Source organism: Oryctolagus cuniculus, chromosome 12 (genome assembly GCF_964237555.1).
Source record: "Oryctolagus cuniculus chromosome 12, mOryCun1.1, whole genome shotgun sequence".
Taxonomy (NCBI): Eukaryota; Metazoa; Chordata; class Mammalia; order Lagomorpha; family Leporidae; genus Oryctolagus; species Oryctolagus cuniculus.
Window position 1 is genome coordinate 108,895,705 of NC_091443.1, and position 26,237 is coordinate 108,921,941.

The window sequence follows — 26,237 nt, forward strand, 5'->3', positions numbered from 1 at the left end:
ACCGGCGCTCTGAGCCGGGCTGGCGGTGTCCCAAACAGCGGACCCACAACGCTCACCCTTGGGTGTCAATTTTAACCCAGCAACTGGGGAAAAAAAAGTGTGTGGGAGGATACCATTGCAGAAATTTAAACAATAGATTTAATTCTATTAAATAATTATTGTTAAAATTATTAGGAATATCATGGTATTGTTACATTTTAACTCTTTTTAATGTTTATTTATTTGAAAGGCAGAGTGAGAGGGAGAGGGTCTGCTGGGTCACTCCCCTGATGGCCACAACAGCCAAGTCTGGACCAAGCCAGAGCCAGGAGCTCTATCCAGGTCTCCCCCATGGGTGGCAGGGACCTAAATATCTGAGCCGTCCCCCGCTGCTTTCCCAGGCGCACGAGCAGGGAGCTGGATCAGACGCGAAGCACCGGGACTCACAAGCGGCGGCTGAACCCACTAACCCACTGGGCCACACTGCCTGTCTGTGTGGCTATATTTCTTTCTTTATATATATATATATATGTTTGTTTTTTTTTTTTTTTTTTTTTGACAGGCAGAGTGAACAGTGAGAGAGAGAGAGAAAAAGGTCTTCCTTTGCCGTTGGTTCACCCTCCAATGGCCGCCGTGGCTGGCGCACCGCGCTGATCCGAAGGCAGGAGCCAGGTGCTTCTCCTGGTCTCCCATGGGGTGCAGGGCCCAAGCACTTGGGCCATCCTCCACTGCCTTCCCGGGCCACAGCAGAGAGCTGGCCTGGAAGAGGGGCAACCAGGACAGAATCCGGCGCCCCGACCGGGACTAGAACCTGGTGTGCCGGCGCCACTAGGTGGAGAATTAGCCTACTGAGCTGCGGTGCCGGCTGTGGCTGTATTTCTAAGAGGGTGCTTCATGTCTGTGGGGAAATCTCTAAAGAGAAGTGCAGGGTGGGCATCTGGCCCGGCAGTGGGGCTCCAGGTAAGGTGCCCCCGTGCACGCTGGGTATTTGGGTGCCACCCTTGGCTCCAGCTTCCGGCCAGTGAGGACATTTGGGGAGTGAGACGGCAGATGAGACAGATCTCACTCTGCCTTTCTAATTAAAATACATTTATTTATTCTTTATTTTAAATACACAGAGATACAGAGCCAGAAACAGACACAGAGAGATTTTCCCACCCACTGGTTCACCCCCCAGACTGCAGCAGCCAGGGCTGAGCCAGGACCCTGGAGCTCCATCCGGGTCTCCCACGTCGGTGGCAGGGGCCCAGAGTGGCCATCAGGAGGCTGGGATCAGCACAGCCAGGGAGAAGAGGCACGCCGGTGCTGGTGCCGGTGCGGAAGGGTCTTAAAGAGGGGTCTTTAAAGTGTCCTTGGGGAGTGTCTACTAGGAAAAACTGCGCATAGCTTTCAGGTTGTTTTTTGATCAAAATAAATATCTTTTACTTCAATTTTTCATTTTTTTAAAAAAAGTTTATTTGAAAGGCACAGTGACAGAGAAGGAGAGAGGTCTTTCATCCTCAGATGGCCGCAACAGCCAGGGCTGGGCCAGGCCGAGGCCAGGAGCCAGGAGCTTCATCAGTCCTCCCCGTGGGTGCGGGGCCCAAGCCCTCGGGCCATCTTCGCTGCTCTCCCAGGCACGACAGCAAGGAGCTGCATCGGAAGCAGAGCAGCCGGGACTCGAACCGGCGCCCACAGAGGATGCGGGCGTCATCTCAAGGGTTGGCTCAACCTGCTGTGCCATGGTGCCAGCCCCGATTTCCGCAACGTTTCGAACTTTGGAACTTACCCTGGGGCTAACGCGTTGTGGGTGCAGTGACAAAGTATGTCTGGGTTTGCTCGCTTCACAAAGATCCCAGAGGCGGGGGGAGCAGGTGGGGTGCACACGGCCCAGAGTGCGAGCCCCGGAGCTGGGAGGGGCGCGGGGGCTTCCGGCCGCACTTCCCTCTGCTCTCCCGTCTGCCATGCCCGATGGAGGCTGCTCTCCAGGCCGGCGCAGGTGCGACCCGGCAGCCAGGTGCTGCGCTCCACCGACTGATGACAGCCGAGGCTGTACGTGGAAAACTCGGGGACACGTTAAGAAAAGTCATTGCTCAACAGGAAGCCCCCAGCCACCCCGAATCGGTCTCCCCTCACTGTCAGTCCTGGCTTCTGCCCCACCCCCACCCCACCCTGAGCTCCCAGTTCCTCTTCGCCCCCTCCCTCCTTGGCCCCCACCCCGGCTGCGCCCATGGCTCCCAAGCCTTGCCTGGCTCGGCAGGGGACAGCGCCCCCTCTGCGCCAGCCCCCACGTACTTCCCGCTGACTCACCCCTCCGCCCAGGCTGCTCTCTGCATCCTCGCTCTCCTTATCTGAGAAATGGGGACAATGTCCACTTCCCGGCGTCTAGAGGGTCCCACTGGGGTGGGGCCTGGCAGCCGGTGAGGACCCCCTCACCCACTCCTCAGACTCCTCTGCTCCCCAGCCCCGCTGCGCCCGGTGCACCCCAGCCTCCTCCCTGTCCCCACGTCCATGTCCGTGCCACCAGAATGAGCTTCCCAAGTCACACGTCGGCCCTACACCCCATCCGAAGCCCCCGGCCACCTCGTGAAGCCGGGCCGCTCACGGGTCTCCACCTGCTCCCTAACCACGCCCCTCGGCACCTGTGCCATGCACACAGCACCGCCCGAGCCGCCACACCTCACCGCCACTGCCCAGGCAGCGCCCTTCCTCGGCCAGGGTGGACCTTGCCCCGCTGCCCGGCACCTGCGGTGGGCAGAGTCGCTCGAGACTCCCGGCACAAGGTGGGGTCCCCAGAGGGCTGGGGGACGAACTGGCCCACTCACGGCTGGCACAGAGCAGAGCAGGGAGGGGTGAGAGAGAGAGGGAGAAACAAAGCGGAGAGTCAGAGACAGGGCTGGGGCGGGGCGGGGGGCCTCACAGCCACAGGGTGGGAAGCACCCGGCTCTGCTGCCACAGCCTCTGAGCGCCCCGCCCTACCCCACCCCTGCAGACTGGGCCCCCTGTGGACAGAAAGCCGGGCAGAGCTCCCCAGCTCCTGGTTAGCATCCACCAGGGCACGGTCATCTCCTGCCCCATCGCAGGCCCACCCCGCCACCGAGGTCTCCCCCAGCCTCCCCGAGCCCCTGCCGATCTCCCACACGGCCTCCCACCCAGCCCCCTCCTCTGTCATGCTCTTGTCTCTGCTCATTGCCACCTGGGGTCGGCCCCCCAGGGCAGGTGCGACAGATATCAGCAAGGTCCCCTGGGTGCTGGAACCCTGTGTCCCTGGCGGGGCGGCACCGGGGGGGGGGGGCTCCCCTCCCAAGGTCCCCGCCGCTGCCAGGCCCTGCGGCAGCCGCCTCCTGTCCACCGCTCCGTGACAACACTCCTGGGCCCTTCTCCCTTCTGGGCCGGGGTCAGGCCTGGCGCTCCCACACCCTCTCCCTGCCAGTAGCAAGTGCGTCCCCACCCTGGTCAAACCTTGTCCCTGGGCCGCCAGGGCTGCAGCTGGATAAGACCAGTCTCACCTCACCGCTCACGCTCGGTCCCCTCCCTCAGCCCTCCCTGCTCTACCCACAAGATTCCTGAGGCACAGTCTCTCTGGAGGCACTCAGCACTCAGACTCCCACGGTGAGCTCCACAGGGTCTCTGGCTCACCACCGACTCCCGGACCTAGCACAAGCAGGTATTCAAGTATTTGTGAACGAACGGGCGGTGTGGCAGGTGGACGGGAGCCGAGGCGGCGGCTGCACCGGGCCAGGAGACCACAGAGGAGGCTGGAGCCACAGCGGGGCCCGGGACACCCCCCCGCAGGGCACACTGCAAAGTCAGAACCGGGGTCTCAGGCGCCGCCTGCAGGGAGAGGAGGGCACAGGGCAGTGTCTGTGCCAGGGCAGCTCCTGTCCCAGGGCTGCCCCAGCCCGCTGTGCCCTTCCGCACCGCAGCGGCCCCGGCGGCGGGCTGGGGTCTCCTCAGCCTGCACCAGTCCAGCAGCCCACGGGGGTCGGGGGTGGGCGGAGCTGGCACACCCCGGGCGACATCGGGATGCCCGGGCCAGGGCCTCCTGTCACATCTCCTCCGCTCCCAGGCCCGATACTGCTGTTCCCAACGTTGCCCAGGGGGCTGGACCCGCCCCTGGGCCCCCTCCCAGGTGCACCCCCCACCCGCGGTGGGCCCAGCCCTCCATGACACAGCCACAGCGGCGCGACCCCCACCCCGGGCAGACACAGGACACTCACTCGTGCAGCTGACACAAAGCGGAGGCCACGCGTGCCGGCCATGCTCCCCACCCACAGACACAGGGGGACGGACAAGACGGCCGGGCGGCGGAGGCGGCGGCGCGGTCCGCAGGGAGGGTTTATTACGGTTGCGGCTCACAAGGCGGCGGCGCGCGACCCCCGGGCCCCCGGCGGACGCGGACGCGGGCGCATGCAACAGTGCGACACGGTCAAGCGCGGCCGAGGCGACACGGGACGCGGACGGACACGGGGTGGGGCCCAGCCCCCCACCCGCACAGGCAGGCCCGGGTCGGGGAAGGGGAAAAACGAGATTCGTACTTCTTGTAAAATGCCCACTGGCTGGGTACTTTTTCTCCTTATCTTGAAAAACAATAAAAAATAAACACACGGAAAAAAAAAGTCTCCAGGAAGGAGAGGGGTAGAACTCTTTAAGTCAGCCGGCGGGCGCCCAGGGGCTGGGGGGGCGCGGCCCCCTCCTCCTCCACCGCCTCCGCTGCTGTGACCGCCGCGGCCGGCAGGGGGCGCCCAAGCCCGCCGGGCAGGTGCGCGGCGCAGGTGCACGGCGCAGGTGGGGGACCCAGGACGCTGGGCTCAGTTCAGGGGCCGGGTCCGCGGCCCACCAACGGACCGACCGACCGGTCATCCAGGCTTGGCCCCGCAGGCCCGGGGCCCGCGGGAGGCCGGAGGTCACAGGTGCAGCTCGTGGGTCTTGATGTGTTCCAGCTGCTCCCGCAGCTGCAGGAACGAGGGCCGCGAGGCGGCGTCCAGGCGCCAGCAGTTCTTCATGACCTCATAGACGGCGGGCGGGCAGCCGTCGGGGGCGTCCATCTTGTAGCCCTTCTCCACCCGAGGGACCACATCCTTCAGGGGCTGCGGGGGCAGGGAGGCGGGTTAGCGCAGGGCCCCAGCCTCGCCCCGGGCGGCAGCGGCGGGGACCCCGCACTCACAATTCTCGGGTAAGGCACTCGCCCGAAGGAGTAGATCTCCCAGAGGAGGATCCCGAAGCTCCACACGTCGGACTTGGTGGAAAACTTCTGCGGGGGGAGGGGGGTCAGAGCCGGCCGCGCGTGGGTGCTGGGTGGGTGGGGGTAGGGCGGGTGCAGGCGGGGATGGGGCCCGTGCGTGGCTGTGGGTGGGGTGGGGTGGAGGTGAAGCCCGCGCATGGGTGGGGTGTGAGTGGGGCGGGGCCCGAGCGCGGGTGGGGCGGGTGCAGGTGGGGATGGGGCCATGCGCGGGTGTGGGTGGGGTGGGGTGGGGTGGAGGTGAGGCCCGCGCGTGGGTGGGGTGTGAGTGGGGTGGGGCCTGAACAGGGGTGGGGCGGGTGTGGGGCCGCACATGGGTGTGGGTGTGGTGGGATGGGGCCCATGCACCCGGGTGGGGGTGGGGCCAAGCTCGAAGGTATAGGTGTGGGTGTGGGTGGGGCCCGCGTGCCTGCGTGGGGTGGGGGTGGCCCGCGCACCGCCCGGCCGCCCCACCTTCTCCCGCAGGGCCTCGGGGGCCGTCCACTTGACCGGCAGCTTGCCCGTGTCCTGGGTGCTGGAGGCCTCCTTGGTGAGGCCGAAGTCGCTGACCTTGGCCATGTTGTCCTCGGACACCAGCACGTTGCGGGCGGCCAGGTCTCGGTGCACAAAGTTGTTGCCTTCCAGGTACTCCATGGCCTCGCACACGTCTCTGCGGGCAGCACGGGCGGGGCTCAGGGGCGCCGGGCGGGCTGGGGTCCTGCTCCCCTGAGCCCCCCGCCCCGGGGGCGGCCGCACTCACAGCGAGAACTTGAGGAGGCAGTCGCCGCCCAGCACCGAGCGGCCGCGCGACCGCAGGTAGTCCACCAGGCTCCCCTGCGGGCAGCGGACACTCAGGACCCGGGGTCAGCCCCGCCCCCAGGACCACGCCCTGCACCTCCCACTGCTCGCTCATGGTCCCCACTCCGCGGGAGGGGCACGGGGAGGCTGGGACGGGGCGGCCACTGGTCCCAGGTCAGGGTGTGTGTGGGGGGCCCACCTTGGCCATGTACTCGGTGACGATGTAGAGCCCGCCCTTCTCCTCCACGATCACGCCCAGAAGCTGCACCAGGTTACTGTGCCGCAGTTGCCTGCGGCGGAGGGGGCGTCAGAGTCCGCCCCGCCCCGCCCCGCCCCCGCCCGGCCGCCACCCCCGCCCGCCCGCCCGCCGGACTCACGTCATGACCGAGGCTTCAGCCAGGAAGGCCTGGGCCGTGGCGTCGCTCTTGATGCACTTCACGGCCACTTTGTTGCCCCGGTAATCGCCCAGCATCACGTCTGCGGAGAGCAGAGGCGCTGACGCCCTGGTCCCTGGTCCCTGGTCCCCGGCCCCGCCCCCGGCCCCGCCCCCAGCTCCTCCCCCCCGCCCCCAGCGCCTCCCCTCACCTCCGAACTCCCCCTTCCCGATGGTCTGCAACAGTTTCAGCTCTTTCATGTTGAGCGCCCAGCCACCTGCGGGGAGGGCGTGAGGGCTGGAGGCGGGCCTGTGGGTCCCCGAGCCTCCGGGACGGCCACGGGCTGGGGGCACTTACTGCGGTAGAACTCGTCCTGGGCGGCCACCGTGCCCTCCATGACCTTTGGTTTGATGAGGCGCGTGCAGAGTCCATCGGCGTCCGAGGTGTAGTGCTGGGGAGGGCAGGCCAGGGCGCTCACGCAACGCCCAGCGCTCGCCACCAGAGGGCGCCAGAGGCCGGTCCCGCCCAGCCCGGCTTGGCTGTGACGGGGGAGGGCGCCCCATTTCTGGCAAGCCCAGCCCCTGACACGTGGCCTGTTCCCCGGACCGCTCCACACCTGGCGGTTGCTACCATTCCGGGCCTGAACCCCGGCTGTGTCCGGACACCAAGCTCCAGCCAGGTGCGCTCAGCGACCCTCCCCTCCCTGGTCAGGCCACACCAGGCCAGGGAGTACGGGCAGGGCGGCTGCCCGCGGCTGTGGGGCTGCGTGGGCACTGCCCGGGCAGGTGCAGGAGCCTGGGCCACCCCGAGGGCCGCCGCTCTGTGAGTGCCTGTGAGACCCCGGTCTCTGGGTCCGTCCGCCGGGCCCTGGACTGCTCACTACTCTGCACCTGTCTCCCCCGCCCCCACCGCGGCTGCCCCGCGGGGTCAGGCGTGAGAGCAGCAGGGCCCCCGGACTCCCGCGCCCACGGCCCAAGGCGGCCTGTGTGTGGGCGCCCGCCGGCCGGCTCACCTCCACCAGCTGCATGAGGTTCTCGAAGTACACCTCCTCGTCGATGCTGAGCTTGCTGGCGTGGTACATGATGCGGTAGTGCTCCACCTTGCCGTCGCAGCTCACGCACAGCGTGTAGTCCCCGGGGTAGTTGGTGCTCTCCCGCACCAGGAACAGGCCCGTCTCCGGCGGGTACAGGAGCCGCTCGGCCTGCTCCCGCGTGATCTTCCCGTGGAACCAGCTGGTGGGGGGAGGCCTGGGGGTCACGGTGGCCCGAGGGGGCGGAGCCCGGCGCCTCCTCCCTCCCAGGGTACTCACGGCATGAGGCTGAGCTTGGTGCCCGCCTTCACGCCCTCTCGCTTCTGGACGTAGTTGGCGGGGATGATGCCCTCACGGCCCACCTTGTTCTTCGCTTTGTACCAGTTGGGGTCCTGGGGAGAGGGCGGCCCACAGCCTCTCAGGCTCTGCCGGCCCCATGGGGGGGCTGAGACCCAGGGGCAGCCCGGGGCGGGGGGTCCCCGTCTACCTTGGTGACGGCCACGATGGTGAGCACGTCTCCTTTGCAGAAGGGTAGGTCCTGCTCGGCGGTGCCGTGGAAGCTGTACTTGGCGATGCACTCCGTGCCCGAGGGCCAGGCGGCCTGCAGGGGGGCGGCGGCCGGGACCCTCTCACCCACACGCCCTCCATCCAGGTCACAGCCTCTGCAAGCCGGGATGAGGTGCCCCTTCCGCCGCCCTAAGCCCTGACGGACAGCCCATGCGGGGCCCCTGCCTCCCGCTACCTGTATCGCCGACATGGTCTCAGGAGAGCTGGTGTCCCCGAGTCACAGCAAGGCCGGCCTGTCGCCTGGTACCATCAGAGCTGCGGGGAGAAGGGACGATGGAGCGGGGCCGTGTGCAGACGGCCCCCACCCAGCCCCTGAGACTTGGGCCCGTCCCTGCGTGCAGATGACACAGGCTGACGCTCCCACTCTGGGGACCTGGGGCCGGCTCTTCCCGCCCGGCCAGCAGCCGGGGAACCCGGGGATCAAGGGGGCTGCCGACCTTAGGCCGGCCTCTGTGGGGCAGCGGCAGTGGAGCCGCCGCCGGTCAGCACACCCGGCCCGCGCGGCTCCGAGGCAGGGAAGGAGCTGGGAAGCCCAGGTCACGCAGGCCCTCGGCCCACGCGGGTCTTTCACCGACACGCGTGCCCAGCCTCTGCCCCCGCAGGCAGAGGTGGGTCTGCGCCGGGAGACAGCGTCCCCGAGATGGGCGGAGGGGCGCGGCCAGCAGCGGGGTAGGCACAGCAGGGAGACCATGCCGCAGCGAACACAGAGAAACCGGCCCTGAGGCAGGCGAGATGGAGGCCTCCCGGTGCCCAGGGATCGAGGCTCGGCCGGAGCCCTGCCCGCTGCTGCTGCTGGGACAGCCTCCCCCATCACGTGGGACAGTGCTGATGCGAGCAGCCAGGGCTGGGGCCCGAGCAGGACAGCACACGGCCTTGGGAGCCAGCGGGAGCCCGGGACACGGCCACGTCCAGCCTCAGCCCCAGGGTCACGGACAGGCAGAGGGGAGCTTCCGACCCGGCTCCTCTTCCTAGGGCGTGTGGGGGCCAGTGACACCCCCCTTGTGAGTCCCAGGTCCTGCACCAGCAAGGGGGGCCGGGACCCCTGCCGCAGGCTGTGGAGTGGCTGGTGGATTAACCCTTCAGCGCCCGGCCACAGAAGGGCTCCCTTCCCCCGAGCACTCCTGGCCCCTCGGTCCCGAGGCCAGCCCGTCCACCCCAACCCCTCGACAGGGACAAGAAGGCCCGAGGAGGACGACTGAGCCCCCAGCACAGGAGGGCCCTGCACGGTACGGGAGAGCTGTGAGCTCCTCGCTCCACCTTATACTGGGGCTCCCACTTGAACGGGGGTGGGGTGCGGCCAGAAGGCCCTTCTGAGCGGTGGCCCTGCCAGCTCGCCCCTCCCCCACCCTTCCCCAAGTGCACCGCCACCGGGAAGCGTGCAGGCTGCAAGCTGCCAGTCACCCCCAGCTGTCAGTTTGCAAACACTGCTTCCGGCCCACAGCTGCCGCCGCCGCCTCCCCACGGCCTGGATGATAATAACAGAAATAATGGCAGGCCCGGGTGCCGGGCGCGGGGTCTGTGCCAGGCCCGGTCCTTGGCACGTGCGGATCCGCGGCACCCTGCCGGCTGTGGCGGGGGCTGTCGTTACTCCCAGCTTACAGGAGAGGCCCGCGTGGCCCCGGCCCAGGCCACCCCTCCATCGCCGGCCAGTGATGACTCTGGAGACGGCAGGCTCTAGGAGGATGCCCAGAGGGGAAGCCCCTCCCCTGCCAGGTGGGAGGCTGCAGACCCAGGCCTCCTCCCTGGGCGCTGAGTTCTGTCACGTGACCTCCCGGGGCCCACCCCTTCCCCCAACCTTGGGGTACAAGACTGCTCCCGGGAGGGCAGGTGGCCTGCACAGCTCCAGCTGCTGCCCGGGGTGTGGACAGCCAAAGGCAACAGGAGCCACTGAAGGACGACGGTGGCACACGGGCCCAGGCTTCACAGCAGGGAGACCGGCGGCCGCCTGCACCAGGCAGCGGGGCTCAGCAGTAACAGCCAGGGGCCGAGCCGGGCCCCCGCTGTGTGGCACCGGCCGTGCACTGCTCCTTCTGTCCAACCCGCCCCAGCCAGGAAGCCACAGTCCGAGGGGACCACAAGCAACCGACTCCAGACTCCAACATCACTAAACGTTACCACCACCACCACCCCCGCCCAGAGGTGGGAGAACGTTCTAGACTGTTCTAGGTTAAATCGGATACTAAAGAAATATGCAAACGAGGCTCAATGAGTGATCCTAAAGTGGATCCTTGATTGAGGGAAAACAGGACCACAGGGGGAGGGCACTGGTGTGGAATTACGGCCGGTGTCCAGAGCTGTGACGGTGGCACACGACGGATGGGTTAACAGTCACACTGCAGCGAAACAAAGCACCAGGAAAATACACACGCAGGGGCGGGCATTTGGCACAACAGCTGAGATGGGGCTGGCACTGTGGCACAGCGGGTAAAGCCACGCCCTGCAGGGCCAGCATCCCGTGTGGGTGCCGGTTCGAGTCCTGGCTGCTCCGTTTTTGATCCAGCTCCTTGCTGATGGCCTGGGAAAGGAGTGGAAGATGGCCCACGTGGGAGACCCCAAAGAAGCTGCTGGCTCCTGACTTCGCCCTGGCTCAGCCCTGGCTGTTGCAGCCATTTGCGGGGAGTGAACCAACAGATGGAAGATCTCTTTCTCTCTAACCTCTGTCAATCTGTAACTCTTTCAAAAAAAAAAAAAAAAGAGAGAGAGAGACACGACCCTGCTTGGACACCTGCGTCCCTGCCTGAGAGCTGGGGTTTGAGTTCTGACTCACTTCTGACCCAGTTCCTGCTGATGCACACGCAGCAGGTGACGGCCCAAGTGCTCGGGCTCCTGCCACCACGAGGGGAGATCCAGCTGGGGTTCTTGTGTCAGCCTGCTCGAACCCCAGTTGTTGGAGGAATCCGGGGACCCTGTGGATGGACGATCTCTCTCCCTCTTGCTTTTTTTTTTGGACAGGCAGAGTTAGAGAGAGAGAGAAAGGTTTTCCTAACATTGGTTCACCCTCCAATGGCTGCCACGGCTGGCGCACTGCGCTGATCCAAAGCCAGGAGCCAGGTGCTTCTCCTGGTCTCCCATGGGGTGCAGGGCCCAAGCACTTGGGCCATCCTCCACTGCACTCCCTGGCCACAGCAGAGAGCTGGCCTGGAAGAGGGGCAACCGGGAAAGAATCCGGTGCCCCAACCGGGACTAGAACCCGGTGTGCCAGCACCGCAAGGCGGAGGATTAGCCTAGTGAGCCACGGCGCCGGCCTCCCTCTTGCCTTTCAAGTAAAATGGAAATAAATAAACATGCACACCCTTCGCTGGATCCCACTAGCTGTAGATCAAATATATTCAAATGTCACACCCGTCCTGAACAGGCGGGCTTTTCTTCGCTGCACAACACGGCAGGGCGATGCTGCCCAGAGCACCCACAAGGCACCGGCAGACTCATCTCCGAGACGTGCAAGCAGCCGGAGGGCACGGGGAGGCCAGGTGCAAGCAGGGGGCCACTTCCCAGAAGGCCTCACCATCCGTGCCTCTCCAGGAGGCAGGGAGTCCTGGACAGTCACCACGGATCCCAGCAGGCCACTGCAGACCCAGGCAGGCCGGCGTCACGGGGCACCGGCGAAGCCAGCTCCTGCGATGCTAACGCCCTGGAGACCGGGAACCCTGCTTCCCACCTGACGAGGCAGACGAGGGCCCCGCCCACCTGCCTGGGCCCCTGCACCCACGAGGCAGACCTGGGTGGGGTTCCAGGCTCCCAGCTTCCGCCTGGCCTGGTTGTCGCCATTGTGGGCATTTGGAGAGGGAACTAGGGGATGGAAGATCTCTGTCTCTTTCTCTTTATTGCGCTACCTTTCAAACACACAAATACAAATAAATAAATAAAAAGGCTAGGTGCAGCTCACACGATGCTACTTCAAAGCAGCTGTGGAAAAACATTCAAGATAAGTTTATATTGGTGCAACCAAATCCTAAAAACCACAGTTTTTTTAATAAGCTTACTTTTATTTCCTTTTTCTATGAACTTTTTGAAGTCCTCTGCTGCTACCAGCTTTTTTTTTTTTTTTTTTTTAAAGATTTATTTATCCATTTGAAAGGCAGAGACAGAGAGAGGACTTCCATCCACTGGTTCACCTCCAAGATGGCCGCAACGGCCAGAGCTGCACCAATCTGAAGCCAGGAGCCAGGAGCTTCTTCCGGGTCTCCCATGCGGGTACAGGAGCCCAAGCACTTGGGCCATCTTCCACTGCTTTCCCAGGCCACAGCAGAGAGCTGGATGGGAAGTGGGGCGGCCGGGACTCAAACCTCTGCCCCTGTGGGGTGCTGGAGTGGCAGGTGGCCACCTCCCCCGCCGCGGGCCCCACCAGCCATGTCCTACACCGGGCTCGCTACAGGAAGTGGCAGCAGAGAGGGGTGAAGTTTAAGGGACATTTGCTTTTTAACTGCACTATTTCCTGTTTCGTCTTTTTTTAAACCACATGTATCCATTACCTCCCTCCAGTAGCAAACCAGCCACATTTTAAAAGCTGGCTCATGGGAGGCCTCCCTGGTTCCCTGGCTCAGCTGGGGCGCAGGGAGCTCATCACAGCTGCAGCCCCAGCGCCTGCAGACGCTGAACGAATGAATGAACAAACAGGGAGGCGGGCGGGCCGGCCGCGCCACACCAGGGTCCCGTAAGGGACAGGCTATATTTAACCCCACTGGGACAGCAGCTGCCTCCCCACCCCCACGCGGCTCAGTGACAGGGCCCTGGGATGTGGCGGGGTGAGCTCTTCACTGACTTCCTGCCCCAAACTCTGCTCCCAGCAGCCCTTGTGCCGGGGTCCCGGGAACAGGCTGGGCATTGTGCCCAGGCGCTGAGGTCAGTGGCCACAGCCCCAGGCAGGCCTTTCTCGGGAGCCCAGACCGCCGGGCAGGGGAGGACGAGGGAGGAATTGGGGCCAGGAACTCCCAGGCTGCCCTCTCCCTGCCCCCCTCACCCAAACGCCACTGCTTCAAGGGGCGTGGGAGCCTTTGCCAAGTGTTTACACCCAGCTAAAAATACCCACTAAAAGGGGAAGTGTACAGGGACCGGGGGACGCAGAGCCGCAGCCCCTAGAGACGCTATGGCAGCCACCGGACCCAGCTGGACTCTGGGGGGGGGCGGGGTCAGCAACAGGAAGGGCCCAACCTTCTCAGACTCTGGGCAGTGCTAGGGAGCCGCCCCGTGCGCCCAGCATCACGCGTGGTGAGCCGGGAGGGCACCCAACAGAACCAGAGCGAGGACCCGGCCTCCCGCCTGTCGCCAGTCCACTCAGTGCTGTGACAGACCGAGCAGAGAGCAGGGCAGCCCGGGGGGGCTTCCAGGAAGAAGGGGCGGGGGTGCCGGCGCCCCACAGAGGCGCTAGGCCTGGCTGCAAGTGTCCTGCAGCCCACGGGACAGCCACGACAGAATGAAGTGTGGGATCCCGGCACGCCCTGGGGAAGGGCAGCGCACCTGTGGCGGAGCCCAGCAGCCGGGCTGGTTGGGCGCCAGTGAGATGTTTCTGCGCAGGTCACCTGACACCCCGGGCCGCACGCACGAGGCAGGCGGAGCAGCCGTGGAGTCCCGCGGACCCCAGCGGCCCAGGCCCAGGCATCTCAAGGTTGGGCAGCAGTGGAATCGCACACAGGACCCGTGGCGACGCCATCACCTCCCTGGGCGTCCGCAGGCAGGACGGGAAGACACCCGCTTTGGCTCCAGCGCCCGCTGCCAACCCCACTCTGGGACCCTCGGCCTTCAGCACCCCTGGCCCCAGGGGAAAATGGCTGAAAAACGCTAAAAACCGGATTACAGCAGCGCGACGTCTTTTCCCCTGCCCTAGTGACTCAGTGGGACCGGAACCCTGTCTAGCGGTTTGGGCAGAGGCGGCCGATGGGGAGCCGCCTCCTCCCCCCCCGCCCCCCACCGCGGCAGCCGACTGGCCCAGAAAGGTTTCTAATTACCGCTCAGGAACCTAATTACCTACAGGCGCGGGCAACGGGGACTGTGGGCCTCCCAAGGGCCCTCACCCAGGCCTCGGCGGCCCCCACCCCAGCAGCACAGGCTGTGGCCTTTGCATCCTCATTTGCCTACATTTGCATAAAAGCCACTGGGCCCTGACCTCCCAAGACATTTTCCAAGTCCTGCAGCGTCCCTGGCCCTCACCCCGAAGTCTCCCAGCCACAGGAGACTGTGGCCCAGAGGCCCCCAGATTCCTGGCCTCCTCATTTCAGAACTGGGACCGGCAGAGCTGGCGGCCTGGAGGTGGCGCAGTGCCGCTGGCGGGACAGGGGGGCTTAGCAACGCCCTCCCCCAGCAGCACAGGAACCAGGGCAGCTGCCCCCACCCGGCGCGGCCCCGGAGGGTCCCAGGAAACGCAGTGCAGGGAGCTGGGCTCCGCAGGCCTCTCCTCCCACGTTTCCTTGGGCAGCACAGGGGGTACCTGATGACCGGCAGGCACGGATGGGGGCCTGCCCCTGGCCTCTGCTCCGAGCAGCACAGAGCCACTGGCGCCCACTTCGGGCTCCGTGCAGACCCCCTGGCCTTGCACAGAGAGGCCTGGAGCTGGCCCAGGGCCACACAGCAACCAGAGGAGCACCACACAAGGAGCTCTGTTCCCACCCTGCTCCCTTATTTGCATGGGCCCCTCCCCTGCCAGGAAGTCCTCCAGGTTGCTCTGGCCCTCGTGGCTCCCCAGCTTCTGAGCTCCCACCAGCCCTGCCAGGAAGCTGGAACCACAAGCCCCCGCCCCGCCAAGTGACACCACTGGCCAGCGGGGGAGCTGGTCCCAACCTCCTGTGTTCCTGCAGCATGGACAGGCACAGGCGCCCGCGGCCGGGCAGATCCCGGGCTGCCAGGCAGGCAGCGTGGTGGGTCACAGCACACCCAGGTTTCCACCCCAGCAACCGACCGCAGGGCCAGCAGAGCGCAGGAGCATGGGGGCGCGGCGGCCTCTCTTCTGCTCGCTCACAGACCCGGAAGGGGAGGGCGGCGGCGGGAAGCTGCGGTCGGAGGGGGTGCAGAGCTGTCCTCACTGCACCTCAAAACCAGGAAGAGAAACCGAGGTGGCCCAAGGGCAGGCTGTGCTGTGCTGGACAAACCCTGGGCCTCAGTTTCCCTGGGAGGGGGAAGTGGGCGCCTCTCTGCCAATCCGCCTGATGGACGGGTGCAGGCTACGCCCAGCGGGCGGTGCAAGCCGCCTGGTGCCCAATCGAGGCACACCCCCAAATGGTGGCACCCCCCTGAGCCTCAGGCCGGGCGGCCTCACCCCAGCCACGCAGGGAGCACACCGCTTCTCCTTCCCCAGCTCTTTATTTTTAGGTCTGAATTTGACTTTAATCATTAGTTAGCGGATTCTATTTCCAGCCCTTGGATGAAGGGACCGAGAGGGGAGGGAGGAGGGAGGAGGGAGTGCTCCCTGCTGGGCGTGGGGGGCGGCCCTCTCCTCCACCCATCCTGTCCCCGATGAGGGCAGAGGGAACTGAGAAATACCCAGAGGGCTCGCGGCAGCCAGGCCAGCGTCTTGGGGTGGACCCCACCCTGTGACCTCACCGCAGCCTGAGCCGTGAGGCCGGAGGGCGGCAGCGATGCCCGCTTCCCTTGCACCAAGCCGGAAGCCAAAGCCTGGCAGCCAGGGTGCAGGTCCCGCACGCACCTGCCCGTGGGACCCTGCCTGGGTTAGCTCCCGTGCGGCTATGGGGTCTTGGGCCCAGGGAAGGCCAGGCAGAGGCTGGCCGCCACCTCCCTCACCCGCACACTCAGGTGAGGCACACCTGTGGAGGAGGAGGAGGAGGAGGAGGCGGCCGCCCCCACAGTCGGCCCCTCGGCCTTGGGACAGGCTGGGAAGACCAGGCTGGCAGGGTGGGGCCGTGGAGGTGCCCGGATCCTTGTCTGAGCCTCAGGCTCAGGAGGCGTCTGTGTCCAAGGGAGGGCTGCGCTGGCCTCGCCCAAGCCAGGAGGCAGGAGGCCACTGGGCACTCAGCTCGGATGCTGCGAGGCCGGAAGGCTGATGGGTGGGGTCAGGCCGGACACCAACCAGCGGCCGTCTCCCCAGGGCCAGCCCCGGGCCTGGGCCAGCCAATCGCAGGGTGACGGGGAGGGGAAGGCAGGCGAGCTGGGCAGGGCACTGGCCAAAGTAGCCAAGACCCTCCGGCTGGAGGGGGCTCTCTGGGTAGGGACCCCCCCACCTCTGCCCATGACTGGGGCCCTCCCTGCACCCCCTCCCCGTGAGGGGTGAGGAGAGCAAACGGGCTGTGCCAGCATCCCCATTACATAAAGGACCCTGGCTCCGGGGGTCAGGGACCTGTCCATCGTCCATCCACTCTGGCCGACGTGGCGTGGCCGGGCCTGGCACCCGCGTCGGCCAGCTCCTCTCTTGGCTGCTCTTGGGACACACAGGGATGACCCCAGGGACAGAGGGGCGGCACCGCACAGGCCTGGCCCGAGGTGCCCGCGGCCCTCTGCAGCTTTCTGAGGCAAAGTCTCCCGGAGCGCGAGGCCCCCTGGGAAAACGCTCAAACGCAGCATCAGCAGTGGCCGGCGGACGAGGCCTGCGGCCCCCCAGGAAAGCTTGGGGGATTTCTGCTGTTTTCTAAGTTTTTCTGCTTGGCTTTGGTGCTGGTTGTTGCTTTCTAAGTTGGGAAAACTAGCACACCCGTAACTTTTGTACAGTGACCCCAGAACCGCCTCCGCGGACCCCATCTGACCCCCACTCGGGCCCAGGCGCCCGGGCCACTTCTGCCACGGCATAGACCCGTGGGGACACCGCTCTGTGGCCTCTTCCCCAGACTCAACGCCTCTGCCCTTTGGGGACACGTGTCAGGGTTCCGAAAGTCCTCAAGAGGCATGGCACAGAGCTGCACCCGCCACCCGCCCCAGGCTCTGCCGGCTCCACTCCGGGGCGGGGGCACTGAACCTGGCCCCTCTCCCTCTCGGGCTCGGGGCACCACGCGTGGCTCGGCCTCGGCGGAGGCAGGAGGCTCCTGGTGCAACGCAGAGGGAAGAGCGGCCACTTCTGAGAGCCAGGGCGGCCCCGAGGTCACCGAACAGAAACCACATCCCGAAGCCGTCCTCTCCACACAGGCGGGGGCCCTGGCCTGCCCCTCAAAACCCCCCAGGCCTCTCCGGGCAGGCTCTGGCTCCAGGACCTGGCCGGGTCTCCTCTGTGTGTGTCCCAGCAACTGGCAGAACCCTAAAGCAAGGGCGGCCCCCCACACCCTCCCTCCTCTGCCGGGTTTCTGCTGGGACCCCAGGGCCCGGGCCCCTCAGGTGTTCCCGCTCCCCCAGAGTTCCCATGCCAAGGCGCTGCCAACGGGGAGGGGGCTCCCAGGCTCCTGCACAGACAGAGCCGCTGGAGGCGTGGGGAGGCCCGGGTGGGGGCTGACCCCCCCACCCCTCAGAACTCATCCCCTGCAGGGGGCACCCAGCCCCAAGCACCAGGGGGAAATCTCAGGGCTGGGCCGGAAGCCCCCTCTCGCCCTCCTCAGGGGAGCACGTGCTCACCCCACAAGGCCCCCTGGGGCTGGGCCTGCGTCCTTAGTGGGCGAGGGTGCACCCAGGGCTTCCCCCCACCAGCAGCAGCCCCGGCCTCTGAGCTGGGGGCAAGCACTGCCCGCCTCATCGTTCCACCAGAGGCCAGGGGCAGCTGTCCCCCTCTCTGCCCTGCTGAGCCTCAGGTCCCCGCAGGCCGACAAGGGAGCCCCAGTTAAGCTCCCAGGCTCTGGTGGCTGGACACACCCCTTCCTGACACCTGGCCCCGGCCCTGAGGAACCTGGGAGAATGGGCCGAGCCAGGTGGCAGGAGGTGGAGGCACGGCTATGGCCTGGTGTCACCTCCACCCAAGACCCAAGCCCTGCCCATGTCCCCACCCAAGGGTCAGAGATCTCTGAGAGTGACAGGTTCAGGCCCTGGACCTGGGTCTCCGGCAGAACTCAGGGGTCCACTGGGGCTTCCGGCCCGGACCAAGGCAGGGGTCAGGAGCAAGCAGGCCAGGGCACCTGCAGAGGCTCCGGCCCACACCGATGCTCTTCCCCTCCCGGGGGGGGGGGGGCTCCGACCCCCTACCCACCCAGAGCTCCACCAACCGGAGCTGGGGGCCCGACAAGCCCTGTGGGGCTGCAGGCGGTCCCTCCCTCCCTCCCTCCCGGCCGGCTTCTGACAGTGGCTCCCGGGAGAATTCGAACCCGACAACGATGGGGCGCCCCAGGCGGTGGGGGGTGGGGAGTGGACGCGGCGGCGGCGGCGGCCACGGGAGCGGGACGGGCCACCCCCGCGCGCGCCCCCCGCCGCAGGCAGCCGGGCACTCACCTCTGGCGGGGCACTGCGGTCCGGGCGGCATCAGCGGCCTGCGGGACGCTCCGCGCGGCCGGCGGGCAGGGGCGGGGCGGGGGTCCCCGGGGGAGCGGCACAAAGAGCGGCGGCACGGCCCGGCGGAGGCAGGGGGCGGCCGCGCGGCCCGGGCCGGGCGCGAAGAAAGGCGGCGGCGGAAGGGGGCGCAAACAATGTGGCCCGCGCGGCCCGGCGGAGTTCCGCTTCCCCGCGCCGCCCCGAGGCTCGCCGGGCGGACGTCGCGCCGGCGGCCGGGGGGCCCGCCCCGCACGCTCGATCGGGGCCGGGGGCCGCGAGCTGCACGCCCCGCGGGCTCGGCGGCCGGGCGAGGGCTGGGCGGGCGGGACGGCGGCCGCGGACGCCCCGACGGCGGCGCGCGCGCGCGCGCGCTCGGACCCCGCCCGGCAGGACCCCGGGGCGGCGGCGCGCGCGCTGCGGCGGGCGGGCGGGGGGCGCGGGGGGCGCGGCGGCGGCGGCGGCCACCCTCGGCTCGCCCGTGCTCCGCGGGAGGAAGCTCGCAGGCCCCGGCGAGAGGAAGCGCGGCCCGGATCTCCGCCCGCCGCAGCGCGCCTGCGCGAGGGCCTGCCCGGCGCGGCGGGGCGCGGGCGGCGCCCCCTGTCGGGCGCCGGGGACACCGCGGGGGGTGTGTCCGCGCCGGGCCTCGCGGGGCTGGCCGTGCGAGGGTCCGTCCCAGCCGCACCCCCGGCCCGCGCGCCGGCCCCGGGTCCGTGTACGGAGAGCGCGCCCTCGCCTCGCGCAGGGGGCGCTCCTTGGTGCGCGCAGGCTCCTCGGGCCCTGCCAGGGGGGCTCCTAGGAGGACCGCTCGGTCGCCGTCCGGGGGTTCTCGGAGGGTGGGCGGCAGACTGGCGGGCCCAGAGGCGCTCGCCAAGCGGGAGGTGATGGAAGGGTGGAGGTGGTGCGCCAGGTGCAGCGGTGGGAGCTGGGCTCCTGCAGCCACAGGGCTGGGAGAGTCCGGACAGCCTCCCCGGGACCCTCTTGGACTTCACGCTCAGCCTGTAGGTGACAGTGAGGGAGTAAGTGGTCAGTAGCTGAGTGACCCTGGGCCGGTGTCTGAACCTGTCTGTCTCTGCATTTGATAAAACGAGGGAAATAACAGCTTGTGCGTCTCTGGGGTTTGTGGAGAGGAAATGAGTTAATATGTCTAAATTGTTTTGCGTGCAGCCGCCGGCGCACGTGGTGGGCCCTCGGTTAAGTACGGGCTGTTATCATTCACCGCCGTGGAGGAGGGGCGGGGAGGGGGCCAGCCCGGAGCTGCAGGAGCTGGCAGTGGGCTCAGTCGTGGGCAGGCGGACCTGGAGTTTACGGGCACCTTCTGGGAACTGGCCCTGGAGCCAGGGTCTGATGTAGGGAGACAGGAGGATGGGCGTTCTCCCTGGTGGACCAGACCCATTGGCAAAGTCCCGAGGGACCAAAGGCACGAGGGGGCCATGGAGACTTTGGGGGCCCAGAGGAGGGAGAGGGAGCACCTATGATGCTGGGAGTTGGAGACCACCGTGCCCCTGCTCCCCCCCCCCGAGGAGTGGCAGGTTGGCCCTCTGACCCCTGGGAGGAGGCACCCAGAGATGGGTGCGGGGTGATGTTGAAAGAGTGTGGATTTGGGTTCAGCTCTCAGAGTTCAGCCTCCTGGGGCTGTGCGACCTTGGGCTAGTTACTTAAGGTCTCTGGGCCCAGTTTCCTCTTTTGTAAGATGAGGTGTGCACCTCCCTCCCGAGAGTAGAGGTGGTGCAGATTCAGCAAGATAAGAGCGGGTGGAGGGGCTGGCGGGGGTGGAGGGGCTGGCGCTGGCTTAGCTGCTTTCTCTCTCCTCTGAAGGCGAGATGGACCGATAACCGGGCTGGCGGATGGAGGGGGGGTGCCTCTGGGCCTGGGGGAGGCTGTCGCTCTGCAGAGGCTTCTGGAAGGAAGTGATTGACACGTCCCTCCCCCGGGGGCTGGGTCAGCTGGTGGAATGGGAAAGCAGCCCCTGGGGGGACGTGGAGAGAAGGAATTCCCCTTCCAGTGTGGTCACCAGCCTGGGTGCCTTGGACCCCAAACGCACTTGACATTTCCACTGCGCTGGGGCCGGGGTTTGAACTTTGGAGCCAAACAAACCTGTGTTGGAATCCTGGCTCCACCTCTTCTCTGCAGAGTGAAATACATGTTGTAGCCTTCCTCACCCCCAATGTTGTAGCCTTCCTCACGCGCAGCCCCTGGGGGTACCGTCAGCAAAGTCTCCTCCGCCCCCCACCTGCCCCGTGCTGTGCTGTTTACAACAGCCCAGTCAGTGCCTCCCAGCCTCTCCCGGTCACTCACTCGGTGGACACTGCTCTGGGGATGCTGCGAGCAGGCAGGGTGGGCCACACCCCGGGAAGGGCCTGAGCTGAAGAGTGGGGGAGGTGGCTCTCGACACTGCTGTCCACACAGTGCCTCTCTGGCCGGGGAGGCTGCAGGTGCAGGGCTGGCCGCTTGGGGCTGGAGCTGCCGGGAAGACAGGGCCAGGCTGGGGTGACACGCAACACCTCGTCCTAGGACAGTGTTGGAGACACCTGTGCAAGGTGGAGACGTCGGCCTGCCCAGGCTGGCCCACGTGTCCCCTGCGTGGTGGGGTGGGGGGCAGAGGGGAGCTGAGCGGCTGGAGCCTCCGCGGGGCGTGGGGCGTGGGCGGAGCTCTCCCGGCTTCCGGCTGCACTCAGGAGCCACAGCCCACGCAGAGCCGGGTTGGTGGCCAGAAGCCAGAGCACCGTGCAGCCAGGGTTCCCTCCCCTGCCTCCTCCCCTCCCCCGAGATGACAGTTTAGAGAAGCAGAGCGGGTGTGAAACTGCTCGACACTCGCACGGTCTGGGCAGTCCCCTGGGGCAGAAAACAGGAAGCCAAGATTAAAGGCAGATTTCCAGCAAAGTCCCCTCTGCTTCCTGCAGAGCAGGTGCTCAGCGGGCAGCCAGCTCCCCCTGCCCACACCTCTGGGCCCCGCCTCCTCGGCCTTGGCTTGGCCGGCACCGAGCCTCTGCCCAGGCTCTGGGGTCGCTGTGGAAGGAGCCGGCACTGGGACACCCAACCGTGGCACAGACAGGAAGCAGCGTCTGTGGGCCGGAGCAGACAGCAGGGGGGGGGGTCCCTGAGGCCAGGTGTGATCCTGCGCCCGCCCCAAGCTGTGGGGTGGAAGTGGTGGGGAAGGGGGCCCAGCGGGCGAAGCCACTGCCTGCACCGCGGGCATCCCACTGCGGGGCGCCCGGTCCAGTCCCTGCTGCTTTGCTGTGGGCCCTGCAGGCAGCCGGGGAGTGAACCAGAGGATGGAAGATCTCTCTCTCTCTGCCTTTCAAATAAATCAATAAATCTTTAAACACACACACACACGCACGCACACGCGCGCACACATCGGTATTCTTAAAAAAATAACTAAAGCGGCAGAAAGGCGACCTTCTCAACAGGCAGCAAGGAGCCCAGAACAGCCTGCGGACCGGGTCCCCAGGGAGGGGAGAGCAGCGGCCGCCCAGAGCCGGGGGCCACGTGCTGGCTGGCCAAACTGCTGTACCCACTGCCAGGGGCTCCCGTGACTTTCCCCTTCCTGACCCACCAGCGAGTGGGCTCTTGGGGTCGGTGCCAAGGCAGGCAGCACGCCTCCCAGGAGCCCTCCCCACTCCTCCCCCAGGCCTGGGCACCCAAGTCCCAAAGCTGTCTTTGGGGGGCAACGCACCTGTCTAAATGCAAGAGTGTTCCATTAAAAATAAAACATTTATTTATTTGAAAGGCAGAGTTACAGAGAGAGAGGGAGAGAGAGACAGAAGGAGAGGTCTTCCATCTGCTGGTTCTCTCCCCAGATGGCCACAATAGCCAGGGCTGGGCCAGGCCCAAGCCAGGAGCCAGGAGCTCCTTCCAGGTCTCCCATGTGGGTGCAGGGGCCCCAGCACTTGAGCCATCCTTTGCTGCTTTCCCAGGTGCATTAGCAGGGAGCTGGATCAGAAGTGGAGCAGCTGGGACTCGAACCCGTACCCATACAGGATGCCCACGTTGCAGGCAGCAGCTTTACCTGCTGCGCCGCAGCGCAGGCCCCAGGGGTCCCACACTGCGTCTGGGGTGTCACTCAGCCCTCCTCAGGCGGGGTGGGTCTGTCACGAGGATGACGCAGGCCCCTGGCTCTGGGGACAGGTCTTGCTTCGCCGTGGGCACAGCCTTTCCTCCTAGGCCTGCTGCTCCCGTGAGCTGCGGGAGACACTGGGGCTGGGGCTGGTGGGGGCTGCCGGCACCGCCGCCTGCTGTCACTCCTCGAGCACCCACAGTGTGCGGTGCGGTGCGCCCTTGCTGTCCCTGGATGGCTGTGGAGCCGGCACTGATGGCACGTGGTAGGCCAGAGCCTGCAGCGCTGGCACCAGGCACTTCCTAGGCAGGCAGTCTTGGCTTCCGGCACGGGGCTGGGGGGGACCTGGGACCTGGAGGACCCCGCCCCCTGCCATGGCACACGCCCCCTCCTCCTGGGTCCCTGTCTCCCCAGACAGTTCTGCCTGGGATGGGGCCAGGGCGGGGGATGCGGCACGGGTGCTCAGCCAGTTCCCAGGAGGGCCAGGCCGGGGCTGTGTGAGCGCCCAGCACAGAACCTGCAGGAGGTGCTGGTGAGGGGAGGAAGGCTCTGAGGCAGCCTACCTTTGATCGCAAGGCTGCAGGAGGGAGCGGGAGAGGTAGGGAGGCTGAGCAGTGTAGCAAAACCAACGAGACGCTTCCGCGTTCCTGAACGTGTGCAGAGGCTCGACTCAAACCCCATCCCAGCGGAGCCCAGGGCTCTGCTTACCGACGAACGAGCCGGCCAGCCTGGGGTGGGCGTCTGGCACAGCGGTTACGATGCCTGCCTCCCATATCCGGGTGCTTGGGTTCGAGTCCCACTTCTGCTTTCAGGTCCAGCTCCCTGCTGATGCAGACTCTGGGGGACAGCAGTGCTGGCCTGGGTAGCTGGGTCCCAGGCCCCCAGACGTGGGAGACGCAGCTTTGGTTGGGCCCAGCCCGGGTTATTGTAGGCATTTGGGGGCAGTAAACCAGAGGTGGGAGGATCTCTGTTGAGAAACAGTGTTTTTCTTATTATTACTTGTTGAATTCTGTGCTTGGTGGAGGGTGAAGCTTATGATTATAAAATAAACTGAAAGTATACCACTGGAAAAACTCGAGGGAGGAGGAGGAGGAGGCGGGAGGGTGGGGTGGGAAGCATCTCTATGCTCCTAAATCTGTATCTATGAGATGGGGCTCCTGAGCCAGGCTGAAGCCAGGAGCCAGGAGCTTCCTCCAGGTCTCCCACATGGGTGCAGGGGCCCAAGCCCCTGGGCCATCTTCTCTTGCCTTCCCAGGCCACAGCAGAGAGCTGGATTGGAAGTGGAGCAGCCGGGACTCAAACCTGCTACACCATAACACCGGCCCCCTTCAATTTTTTAAAATTTTATTTAAAAGGCAGAGAGACAGGGAAAGAGAGCTCCAACTGGCCAGTTCACTCTGCAGATTCCTGCAGTAGTCGGGGCTGGGCCAGGCCAAAGCCAGGAGTCAGAAGGCCATCCTTGCACGTATGTGTGTGTCGGGGGGTGTGTGTGGCAGGGACCCCAGTGCTTGAGCCGCCATCTGCTGCCTCCCGGGGTCTGTATTTGCATGAGGCTGGAGAAGTGGAAGAGGTGGGACTTAAGCCAGGCACCTCCCCCCCCGCCCCGCCCCGCCCCGTGTGGGATGTGGCTTCCCCAGTAGCATCTTAACTGCTGTGCCACATGCCCAACTGTCTGCCTTTGAAATAGGTTAGTAAGTAAGTAACTAAGCCGCCACCCAGCCCAGAAGCTGTGAGGTCTGGGCCCCTCCTCCTGCAGCCTCCCAGGGTCCCCTCTTCCCTGCGGCTCTGCGAGCTCACTGTGGACGCTGTGCCCTGGTCCCCAGCTCCAGCCCCGCTGCTGGTGGCCTGGTGGCCGCAGGAGCTTGCCCCAGGCCTGGGCCTTTCACAGGCAGCACCCGGCAGCTCAATGAACCCCTTTGTTTCAGACTCCGTAGCCTGTAGGGCTTGGGTTGAACCCGAGGAGGCCGGCTGAGGGTACCACTGAGCAGGGGGCTGAGGGTACCACTGAGCAGGGGCCCGGGGCAGCAAGGGGTGGGTTCTGAGCTGGGCGGCAGGGGGGAAGCAAACAGGACCGAGTAAGGGGTGGGCTGTGTGTGCAAGGCCCGGGGTCGGGGGGCAGAACCTGTCACCCCCACAGCTTCAGCAGCTGTGAATCGCAAATTACAAAGACCCCTCTCAGTCTGGGTGGGGAACTCACGGGCGGACCTCCAGGAAGCTGCCAGGACCCCTGCCCTCTGCTGTGCCCACCACGGCCCCTTCTGTGCCCGAGTCCTGGTCTGCAGCTTAAGTGTGGGCCCAGTGAATGGGCCCATGAATTTTGGTTCTCCTTCTTCCTCTTCCTCCTTCTCCCCCTCCCCCCTCTCCCTCCCCCTCCCTCATCACCACCACCACCACCACCATCCTTCCCAGCGAAGGCCCCGTGTTTTCACAGCTGCTGGGGTGGGCTCCTGCCTTCACCCCTGCCCAGCCGTGAGACCAGAAGCCTAACTCTCTGGCCTTTCTGAGCCTGGCTCCTCTTCTCTAGAGCGGGGATGAGGGGGGTGTTGGGCACAGCCTGGGCCGCCTGCACCCACTCTCCGTGTGCCTGCACGCACACGCTGGGAGGCAGCGGGTGATGGCTCAGGGCCTTGGGCCCCTGCCGCCCACGTGAGGACCCGGATGGAGCTCCCAGGCAGGCCGCTCACCTCCCACTCCCGGAGCAGCCTTTGCGGCTGCCCTGGCTCTCGTCCCCTGTCCTCCGAGGGCTCAGCCGGCCTCACTGGCTTTGTCTGTGCCGAGCTGATGCATCGAGAGCCCTCATTCACCCGCTCCCTGACCTGCAGGGCAAGGAGGCTTCAGCAGCCCGACGCTGCCCCTCCGTGCCACTCAGAGCCCTGCCACAGCCCCGGGGCCCCAGGGGCTGGTGCAGCCCCGGGACCCCAGGCACTGGTGCAGCCCCAGGACCCCAGGCGCTGGTGCAGCCCCAGGACCCCAGGCGCTGGTGCAGCCCCAGCTTCCTCCCTGGGGTGCGACTTCAGGGGTGCACAGCTGGGGCCTGGCTGCGGAGGGGACAGTGCGAAGAAGGAGCCAGGCTCAGCTTTCACACCCAAATCCTCCTTTGGCCAGGAGCTGTACCTGTGGTCTCCGCGGATGTCCTGGGGGCAAACGGCCCTCCCTCCGCCATGGGTCCAGTGGTCTGGAGAGCGGGGGTCAGCAGGGACCCCGGCACCTGAGCCACCACGGCTGCCTCCCAGGATCCGCATCAGCAGGATTGCAGAGTTGGGAGCTAGGGCTTGAACCCGAGAACTCCGCCAGGGGACGCGGGCATCGCCTGTGCCCCGTCCATCCTAACCTAATCCGGTCTCCAGGGGCACCCTCCTCACACAGGGGCCGCCTGCAGGGGTCCGGCCACCTCTCCCTGCAGCCAGGAACGGCTCTGGTTGGACAGATGGGCCCCTTAGCCACCACACATTGGCCCCTGCAGCCTGGGGCCTTGAGCTCGTGGGAACTCAGCTGCTGCTGGTGCCGCCATGGCCAGCCCTCACCGCCGGCTGGCTCACCGTGGGGTCAGGCAGAAGGGGAGGGGGCAGCCTTGCCTGGAGCTGCAGGCTGGAGTCCCCAGGGCTCTCACTGTCACTGAGCGACTGGGGGGATGGGGTGGGGTTGGACGGAGCTGGGGGGCCTTCAGACCCACAAGGGCGGGGCCTTGGAGGGACTTTTCAGTGTTAACCAAGAGCCGAGGCCCGGCAGCCTCCCCCTCCTCCTGGGGGCAGCCCCTTCCCTAGGCCCTTCTGTGTGTTCTGGGGGCTCCTGGGAGCCACACAATTATTTTGTGCCAGCGTCAGCCCAGGTCAGTTTCTGTTCCTTGTGACTTAGAACCCGGCCTGGCGCCCCCAGCCTCCAGTGGCGGGTAGGAGGATGAGGCAG

The 26,237-nt window shown here is 66.2% G+C and overlaps 1 protein-coding gene across 1 annotated transcript; it reads right to left on the bottom strand.

Moving 5' to 3' along the window:
* Positions 1-1,409: 1,409 nt before the first annotated feature.
* On the bottom strand, positions 1,410-18,584 carry CSK (C-terminal Src kinase). Its single transcript, XM_070054680.1, has 14 exons — positions 18,236-18,584; positions 8,124-8,203; positions 7,869-7,982; positions 7,661-7,773; positions 7,364-7,583; positions 6,709-6,802; positions 6,563-6,628; positions 6,355-6,454; positions 6,177-6,267; positions 5,940-6,013; positions 5,654-5,849; positions 5,126-5,212; positions 1,748-5,048; positions 1,410-1,611 (listed from the first exon to the last, which is right to left on the bottom strand). Exons 2-13 carry the CDS (start codon positions 8,136-8,138, stop codon positions 4,866-4,868), a joined length of 1,353 nt encoding a protein of 450 aa, XP_069910781.1. The 5' UTR covers positions 8,139-8,203; positions 18,236-18,584; the 3' UTR covers positions 1,410-1,611; positions 1,748-4,865.
* Between the last annotated feature and the right edge of the window lie 7,653 nt (positions 18,585-26,237).

What these genes read in the sequence shown, in the direction of transcription:
- CSK (XM_070054680.1), bottom strand. An exon ending in ACCAAGCTCAGCCTCATGCC is followed by an intron (nt 7,584 to 7,660) that starts GTGAGTACCCTG and finishes TCCCCCCACCAG; the next exon opens with CTGGTTCCACGGGAAGATCA. An exon ending in GAGTGCCTTACCCGAGAATT is followed by an intron (nt 5,049 to 5,125) that starts GTGAGTGCGGGG and finishes CTGCCCCCGCAG; the next exon opens with CCCCTGAAGGATGTGGTCCC.